The sequence below is a fragment of the Phyllostomus hastatus genome, unplaced genomic scaffold (assembly GCF_019186645.2).
Source record: "Phyllostomus hastatus isolate PE091 unplaced genomic scaffold, TTU_PhHast_1.1 phas_scaffold_555, whole genome shotgun sequence".
NCBI classification, from domain to species: domain Eukaryota; kingdom Metazoa; phylum Chordata; class Mammalia; order Chiroptera; family Phyllostomidae; genus Phyllostomus; species Phyllostomus hastatus.
In genome coordinates this window covers 2,385,001-2,394,548 of record NW_025334036.1, presented here as the reverse complement: position 1 = coordinate 2,394,548, position 9,548 = coordinate 2,385,001, and the positions used below count along the sequence as shown (strand labels likewise).

Genomic DNA, 9,548 nt, shown 5'->3' with positions numbered 1-9,548 from the left:
CAAGGTTCCAGGGGGACCCTCGGCCTTTTCATTGGTCATCCTGGGCCAGGACTCGGCCAATCCCGGACGCCGTTGGAAGCCTCCCAGCCACACCCAGCCAATCAGAAGTGCAGGAGGGGCGGGGATGGGGCGCGGACGCGATGACAGTCCGGAGCAACATGTCGCGGCAGGAACCTGCCGGTCCCGTGGCTGGGGCTACGAGAAGGCCGGGCCGCTGACCGCCGGCACCATGGACGACGAGCAGCCCGACAGCCTGGAGGGCTGGGTGCCGGTCCGCGAGGACCTGTTCGCCGAGCCGGAGCGGCACCAGCTGCGCTTTCTCGTGGCCTGGAACGACGCGGAGGGCAAGTTCGCGGTGACCTGTCACGACCGCACGGCGCAGCGCCAGCTGCGGCGCGAGGGGAACCGGCCGGGGTCTCCGCCCAGCTGGGCCGGCCTGCTCTCGGCCGCCGGGCTGCGCGGCGCGCACCGGCAGTTGGCGGCACTGTGGCCGCCGCTGGAGCACTGCTTCCCCCCGCTGCCACCGGAGCTGGAGGCGGGTAGCGGCGCCTGGGGCCTGTGGGAGCTCGTGTGGCCGGCGCGCGCGGGCCTCGGCGAAGCGGGGCTGCAAGAGCTGTGCGCGCGGCTGGAGCGCTACCTGGGCCTGGCCGCGGACGGCTGCGGCGGCGCGGCCGTGCGGGACGCGCTGCTTCCGGCCGAGGGCGGTGCGCCCGACTGCGAGAGTCCGCGTGCCTTCCGGGAGCGCGCCCTGCGCGCGCGGTTCGCCGAAGCGGACGCGCGCCTGCGCCAGGTACGCTGCAGGCGGGACCCGCGTTAGCGTTCCCGGGCCACCAGAGGGCGACCAGGGCGAGGGTGGGGGTCTTCCACGAGAGACAGGCTCCACGAGGAGCAAGTTCACGGTCTGACGTGAAGGGGGCGCAGGGTCACCGGTGCGCGCCCCCTGCCGGGAGCAGCCAGGGGGATGCTGCCGGGGCGCGTGGGAGTCCCAGGCAGAGGAAGTGTTAAGTTAGAGCGTAGTTTTGCGCTCTGCAGAGACGAGAGCCACCGATTTGACTCTAAATGAGTCTCCGCTGGGGGCTTGGCAGCTCCGTGAACCTGGGAGCTGAGCGAACCTATACGCTGACGTATTTGGAGGCACCTCGCTAATGTCCTTACGAGGTTCTAGACAGCGCAGCATCACAGAACCTGTGTCATCATAAAAGTGAAGAAGAAACATCCGCAGAGATAACCACTGTTCATATTTGACGAGTCTTTCAGGTCCTTTTCTCTTAAGCAGTTTGTACGCAGTTGAGATACGATTTTGAGCTCTGCTTTCCCTCGATGCACTGAGGTGTCCAACGTTGAGGTTTCCTTCGTGTTGTTTGTGTGGTGTGGTCTTATAAACACTGCTCATACCTGAGCTTTCTGTACTTTTTCTCCTTCCAGATCCTTCAAGGGCGCGAGAGAGCCAGCACCATGGTGGCACTGATGGAGGTTTACCGAGAAGAAGATGAAGCATACCAGGAATTCGTTACCTTGGCAACCATGTTCTTCCAGTATTTACTGAAGCCATTCAGAGATATGCGAGAGTTTGCGACTTCATGTAAGCTTGATATTTTGGTATGTTTTCTTTATGTTTTTACTTAATTTGATATACTCTTTGTCACATGTTATTTCTTTTTAGTCACATTGAAGATTCTGTCTGTGTTGGACTGTTAGTTTCACCCTTATGTTTAGATGATATATATATATATATATTAAAGTGATATAAAAATGGAAACATTTTACATCGATCATCTTCTTAATACATTCAGATTTCTAGAGATTTTCAAGGATTGGACGCATTCTTCGCTGATGACTTGTTTTTGATGTGATGCTTATTTAGCTCCTTTTCTGCCTCTAAAAACACATACAGCTTCATCAGAAATGAGATGGAACTTTAGGTAGCCAAGGTCCTGGACTGTAATTCAGTGATTTAAACTTTAGTAGACGCTGTCACCATTCTTATCTTGTTGAGCCCTGAGACACTAGTTAGAATAAGCATATTTTTTTCCTCCATGATGCCCCAGAATATCCCTTTGTCTCCCAGGTGGTCCCCAACGTAGAACCTTATTCATTCTCCACAAGGAATTGCTGAATTCATGAAACTTAACTAAGTAGTAGCAATAAAAGTCATTGAAATTATCCATGAGAGCAATTTGCTTTCAGTTTCCTAATAGCTGTACATTACTAGTCTTTCTTTCTTGTGCAATTTCCCTTTCTCTCTAAAGAAATCCTTGGACGAGGACGACCTGGGCCCTAGAAGGATAGCGGCCCTGCGGAAGGAAGCCCAAGGATGGACCAGACGGGCGGAAGCAGCGGTAGTCTCCATTCAAGACATCACTGTGAATTACTTTAAAGAAACAGTGAAAGCACTGGCAGGTAATCATTGAAAATGCTACACGAGGACACACATAGTTTTCCTTTTTAAAGAGACACACATTTGAGTGTCTCTTTAGTCCCAGGCCGTAGGTCCTGGGGCTTCAGCGTAAACAGACACCGTCCGGCCTGACGAGGAGAGACACATCTTAGCGACACGTCCATCGTATGCTCGGGAAAGTGGCCGTGGCCACAAGCCCCATGGGGAAAATCAACACAGGGCTCGGGGAGCCTGAGGGGAACACTAGGCTCCGTCAGAGTGGTCAGCGAGGGCCTCAGGGCGGGGAAGGGGCAGTTGCCCTGGTAACTGAAGGGGAAGTGGAATTTGAGAGAGCAAACAAGGGAGGGAACAGTGTTGCAGGCAGAAGGAACAGCATGGACAAAGGCTTGAGGGAGCTTGGCCAGCGTGAGGGACTTTGAGAACGCCGCGGGGCTGGAACAGAGTGCGGTCCTCAGGTGGCAGAGTCTGCAGGTGAGACCGCAAGATGAGGCCCTGGGGGGCCTTGTGAGCTGGGCAAAGGGTGTTTGTTTTGTCTTAAAACAATCCTTGTCGATGGCAGTTCCAAAGAGGGAAAAAACTCACTTTACTGTCTGTCAGCCAGTTTGATAAGTCATAGGACATGAGCAGGACAGAACACCACACAGCTACTAAGCACGATTCTCTGTTTCTGTGAGCGGCAAGACTTCCATGACACAGGAAGTGAAATAAACAAGATACACAGGGGTGGGGAAAAAGTAGGTTTACAGTTAAGTATACAAAACAGTTTATTCTTTCATTATTATTTATTAATTATGGTATTATTTCCCAAATGAGGAGTTGTAATTCCACTTTGCCCCACCCTGTAAAGAAGACTGATGATCTCATGGATTTGGGTTTTTGGTCAAACTATCCTGTCTGTCTAGCTAGACATAGAAAGAGTCTAGAAGTATATGTACTGAAATGTAAGAAGCAATTGCTAGTAGGTGAGATTCATGATTATTTTACTCTTTTTAAAAACATCACACCCTGGCTGGCGTAGCTCAGTGGATTGAGCATGGGCTGCAAACCAAAGTGTCACAGGTTCGATTCCCAGTCAGGGCACATGCCTGGGTTGCAGGCCACAGCCCCCAGCAGCCGCACATTGATGTTTCTCTCTCTCTCTATTTCCCTCCCCTCCCTCTCTAAAAATAAATAAAAATAAAATCTTAAAAAAAAAAAAACAAAAGACATCACACATCTAAAATGTTATATCAAGGACCATGTGTTATTTGTGTGGTAACAAAAAAGTCATTAAAACTAACTTTCTTTTAAAAAGGATGTTTTGCCGGTAATGTGGGAGGCAATAAAAAAAAAGAATTAGCCCAGGGTAGATGTTTAACTTTTTAAGGAGCTGTACTTAAGCTTTAAGTTACTCCTTGTACTCGGACAGGGATGCAGAAGCAAATGGAGCAGGACGAGAAGAGGTTTGGCCAGGCGGCCTGGGCCACCGCCGCTCCCAGGCTGGAAAGACTCAAGCTGATGTCAGCTCGAGAGACGCTGCAGCTCCTGAGGGCCAAAGAGCTGTGTTTGAACCACAGAAGGGCTGGGATCCAGGGGAAGGTAAGCTGAGATGCAGGTGACTTTGTATTAGAAACAGACTTCGGTTTTCGATAGCATCTTTCCTTGAAGAAGAGCTTTCTCTCCTATCCCAGCACCATCTTCTGGTGGATGAGAATTTCTGGACCAGGGAAGATGGGCTATAACGTTTCCCTCTGCTCAGGGTGGTTTTGCAATACTGTATTGCAGGAGTCGCTGGCTGACAGCAGTGAGCTCGGTGCTGAAGGAGGGAATGTACCGCGATGTCAGCCCAGCGCTGTTCTCAGCAGAACTTGAGAACAGTCAGAGGTTCTGCATTCTGGGGTCACAGTCACTCCCTGTCTTCCTGCACTGTCATGGCTTCTGAGCAGGACACGCTGTGAAGGCCTCAGTGACATGTATTTTCCTCCAAACCCGAGTGCTGTCATGTGTTTCAGGGAGGAGATAAAGTGTTTGTGAAAATGTGGAATGGGGCATTTTTGTTTCATTAAGTGAAATAGTGTTTCTTCTTGATTTGCTTTTTTTATATTTGGTACTGAGCGAAGCATAGAAAATAGCTCAAATGCTTTGAAAGTTCCCTTTGAATATACGAAATATTTTAACTTGCTCTTATTTTTTTTTCATGAAAACAAGATGGAAGATCTTCCAGAAGAAGAAAAGAATATAGATGTTGTAGATGAACTAGAAATACAATTTTATGAAGTTCAATTGGAACTATACGATGTTAAATTTGAGATATTAAAATATGAAGAAATCCTACTTACCACACAGTTGGACTCTATTAAAAGACTTATAAAAGGTACAATTTATATTTAAAATATATATTAAAATGTTTAAGTTATACATTCAAGGAAATACAGACCTTATTATCAACCTCTTCTTATAAATTATCTGAAATATCTACTGAAATTTCCTAGTTTCCTTTAAGTATTTTTATTATTCAATAATATAGTCCTTGTTAAACAGACAGCAAAATAAAGGAAAACCTTTAATAACTCAGTTCCATCGGGTGGACATACTTAGTAATAACAATTTGCTGATGAGCTTTGTAGCCTGATGTATATAAATATCAATGTTTAAATTAAAGCTATATATATCCTATTCAGTCCCCTCTTTTTCCTTTAATACTTAATAACTATCATCCCATCTAAGTAACAAAATTCTTCAAAAAATTTTAATGGCTGCATAGTATTCCGTCGAATGGCTGTACCGACTGTGATTTTCCGCCTTTCACTGTTGTGGATGGCAGTGCGGTGCAGACGCCTCCCTTAAACGTGTGGGTGTAGAGGGCAGGTCGTGTCCTTGGGGCAGATCTCTCCGGTGGGATCCGTGGGTCAAGGACCTCGCAAAGTTTACGTGGACAAACGTGTCGAACCAGCACAACGGCCATCATTTGATGAGCATTTCCCCTCACCTCTGATACATTCTCACATCTGAATCTCACACTGCCAAGCATCACGGCCCTCTAGGGAGGTTGTGCAAAGTGACACGCCCATCAGCAGATTATGCAAATACCTGTTTCCCCATAGGCTGCCCATTCTTTTACATTTTTGCCTAATTAATAGGGAAAAAAAGGCATTTTCTAATTTTCATTTCTTCCACTTACAAGTGATGTCAGACGCAATTGTGTAGGTTTACTGGCCATTTTTTTAAATGCCCATGGTCTCTGCATGTTTCCTTTACACATTAAGGGGACTACTCTGCTGTTTGTCATACGTTGCGAACAAATTCTCCCTGTCGTTTGCTTTTCCCTGCCTTGCAGAAATGGTTAATTTTCACAGAGTCCCATCTCTCCACCTTCCTGCTTCTGTGTTACACCCGGCAAAGGAATCTGTGGTTTTCGCTTCTGGTAGCATGCCTGGCAGAGTCCTCCTCCTCGTCCCAAAACGGTGTCAGCAGTTTTACTTATTTTTTTCTTTTAGTATTTTTCTGATTTTGAAAGGACCATGTGGCTCTTTAATTCAGATGACATTTATTCTGACGTGGGGTAGGAATCGGACGTTTCTGCCCAAGTCCCTGGCCATCCCGATCGCTGCTGCTTTGACTCGCTATCTGTCTCAGGCCCAGCATTACTCTGTTCACCGTGATGACGTTCAGTTGTCATTTTCCTTCACTGACTTGTGAGTGGCTCTCGGTCCTGGCGCCACACTCTTCCCGTTGTCCCTGGAGATGCATTCCAGCATCCCGTAGAGCACGTGCTCCCTCGTTACTCTACCGTTCCACGCGCTTCTGACTGTTCTCCTTTATTCTTCCAGATGAACTTTAGAATCACTTTGCCAAGGTCAAAACAAACTAACAAATGAGCAAAAACAAAACTCGGAATTTTTATTGGGATTGTGCTTAAAATTAGAGATTAACTGGGGGAGAATGGTCATCTTTGCAATTTTGAATCTTCCCATCCAAGAACATGGTATGTCTCTCCATTTCCTTGTGTTTTTTTCCCTAAAGTTTTTCCAAGATTAGCATTTTTTTTTGTATAGATCTGCACATTTCATTTAGTCCTAGGAATTCAGAAAACTTCATACCAGTTTCAGGTTATAAGCATTTTACATACTTAGGAAGAATTTCATTTAAAAAAAGTTAATCTGGAAGGATGCATGCCAAATGGTTAATGTTTTTCTCTGGGTTGGGATTCCAAAGGTTTGGGAACGGAAGAAGAAAAATTTCACTTTTTACTTACTGTGCTTCTGAAGGGCTTGAATTTGTTAACAATTAGCATGCACGTATTTTTTAAAAATCAGTATGTGATCAAGATGATACACTATCAAAGCACTTCAGTGAGGTACTGCTGGTCGAATGTAAGCTGCCTTCCTGGAGGGCAATGGGACCGTAGTTATCACGGGTCTTCAGTACCCGCTGTCTCAGGAAGCAATAACAAACGTCCACAAAGCTCTATATTCAGAGGTGTCCATGGTAAAATTGCCAATGGAACATTATAACAACTGAGATTGTTTAAATTGGAGAATACTGTGTTGCCATTAAAATTTTACTTTCATTATGTGGAAAATGTCCTCTTGGAACTGCTCATTGACATGAGTAGCTGTGTGTGTGCGTGTGTGCACACGCGTGTGGACACACACACGTAAATGTTAACAGTGGTTCTCCCTGGGTGGTGGGATTCCACATGATCGATACTTTCCTTACATTTAAAAATTTTTTATGCACTGTTTTCATAATAAATCATGCCGTCAGGAGTCATTAAATATTTTTTAGACAAGCAGGACGAAGTTGTCTACTACGACCCGTGTGAGAGTCCAGAGGAGCTGAAGGCCGCGGATCGGGTCCCGGGGCTGCCGGACGGCGCGCACGCGGAGACGCGGGAGCTGCGGCGGCGGCGCGAGCGGCTGGAGCAGAAGCGGGGCAGGATCTGCGCGCGGAGGGCCCACCTCCGGAGCAGGAAGGTGGGCGGCGCAGCTCTCCCTCCTCCCCTTCGGGCGCTTCTGCTTCCGGGAACCATAAAGAGGCTTCGGAGACGAGGCTTTGACCTTATTTTCCGTGCGTTGGTAACGCATGCCAGCAGCTGCAATGACAATATATGAACAATTTTGTTCCTTAAAAATGATTCTTTGTTTCTTGCGGCATTTAAGCATTTATCGTAATCTGTAGATTTTAATTCGTTCAACAGCTATTTGTTGAATGCCTCTTACATACACAGGTATCTTAAAATCACAGTAAGTAAAAACTTCTGATAATCGGGTTGAGGGGATTCAAAAAGTTAGCATAAATTGTTGATCATAAAATCAGAGATAATATTAGGCTCATTTCAGTCCTTACAATTGGTGCTTTTTCTCTTAGTCACTCCATGGTTATATAAAAAGGTGGCATGCTAAGAATGGTTAAGCAGCACTGAAGTAGGTTTTTTTTTTAATTTTATTTATTTATTTTTTAGAGAGGGAAGGGAGGGAGATAGAGAGAGAGAGAGAAACATCAATGTGCGGTTGCTGGGGGCCATGGCCTGCAACCCAGGCATGTGCCCTGTCTGGGAATTCAACCTGCGACACTTTGGTTCACAGCCCGCGCTCAATCCACTGAGCTACGCCAGCCAGGGCTTGAAGTACTGTTTTTAATATGACTTTGCAGGTGTGTGTAGGTTGGATGTGCTCAGGGGGGCATGTGTGGAAGCATAACGACTGTCCGTGACGTTGTGAGGAGATGTGTGCCCCCCCCCTCACTTGCCCTGGGTCAAGGATCCACCTTTTCATGTCTCCCAGTGCTAAGCCTGCGGCCCTGGTGACGGGCCAGCCGATTCCTGCAGGGGCCCGCCAGCCCCGCACCGCACGGCTGAGCCGGCAGCAAGCAGGGCCCCGGAGCTGCTCCGGAAACCCCGGCTTCGCCAGTGCCTGAGGCGGCAGCCCAGGGGCAGCGCTCTCTCCTTTTAACCTTCCCTGCAGTGGCCCACGGTCAGGGTGAAAACCCTGTGGGTGACTGGTGTTGTTCCACCAGGATCAGTGCAAGGAAAATCATCGGCTCCGACTGCAACAGGCTGAGGAGAGTGTGAGATGTTTCCACCAGCACCACAGTATCCAGATGGTGAGTTGCTAAAGGAAACTCTTTTCGATTTGCATCACGCGACACTCGGGCTTAGCTGCGCGGATGCTAGAGCCCCGGCCAGAAGGCACAGGGGGCGGTGGAGGTGGTGGCAGCGGTGGCAGTGGTGGTGGTGGGGTGGGAGGAGGCGATCATGTCGGGTTACGGCCCCTTTCTCTCTCGAGACTTTTACTTTAAGGAAATGTACGTTTGTTTGCATATAGAAAAGAGACAAGTTAAAAGAAGAGGAGCAGAAGAAGAAAGAATGGATAAACCAAGAGCGCCAGAAGACCCTGCAGCGGCTGAGAGCATTTAAGCAGGTGAGTCCCAGCACCAATTACTGGCCTTGGTTGCGTTTTCTGAAGCAGTAAATCGAGGTCACCCCTCCTTGGGGAAAAGGAGGAAGCATTAGGGACAGATCGTTTGGAACACAGAATGCTCCCCAAATGCCATTATTCTTCGTGTGTAAGTAAGAGCCAACAATAGCAGAACGAGGAGGTGTTTTGACCTCGCCGCACGCCCTCCCCTCCCTGGGGGCGCGGGCTCTGCCCACCGCGGTGCCCACCAGCAGGGGGAGACATCACCCTCAGCCTGAGCTGGCTTTCTCCTCCTCTGCAGGGAAGAATTTTTTAAAGTGCAGTCAGGGAAACTTTGTGACTTAAGTCTAGTTCAGTGCTCTGTTAAAGGTGAATCCGTTTCTGTAAAAAGTGCACAGTTACTTATTTAAAAATAACAGTAAGCTCGGTGAAGGTAAACCATGAACTCGTGCTCGGCACACCCCCCCCCCGCCCAGGGGCGCCGTCACAGAGACACACGGTCCCTGTGGTCCCCAGAGAGACAGGAGCCCGCTCCAGACGGGCCCCTGGCACGTGGCTTGGATGGAAAGCGGCTGCCTGGCAGGGACGAGCCAGGGAGGGGCCCCGGGAGTGAAAAACCACGACACCCCACTCCACGGTCCGCTTTCTTCCCGGGACACTCACTCAACTGCTCCGACCGCTACCGAGTGCCTGCCAGCCCCAGGCACGGTGCTAGGCACTCACGTGCTCCTTCCGTTTTTAAGAAAACGAGG

General features: G+C 48.6%; 1 protein-coding gene across 1 annotated transcript in view; it reads left to right on the top strand.

Moving 5' to 3' along the window:
* The first annotated feature begins 6 nt into the window (after window positions 1-6).
* The window catches only part of WHAMM (WASP homolog associated with actin, golgi membranes and microtubules), a 14,709-nt gene continuing 5,167 nt past the window's right edge, over window positions 7-9,548 (top strand). The window contains exons 1-8 of the mRNA XM_045824775.1: window positions 7-790; window positions 1,426-1,599; window positions 2,250-2,400; window positions 3,807-3,976; window positions 4,586-4,751; window positions 7,166-7,353; window positions 8,396-8,482; window positions 8,704-8,799. Coding sequence (XP_045680731.1) covers window positions 125-790; window positions 1,426-1,599; window positions 2,250-2,400; window positions 3,807-3,976; window positions 4,586-4,751; window positions 7,166-7,353; window positions 8,396-8,482; window positions 8,704-8,799 — 1,698 coding nt within the window. The 5' untranslated portion in view covers window positions 7-124. The remainder of the gene's footprint in view (window positions 791-1,425; window positions 1,600-2,249; window positions 2,401-3,806; window positions 3,977-4,585; window positions 4,752-7,165; window positions 7,354-8,395; window positions 8,483-8,703; window positions 8,800-9,548) is intronic.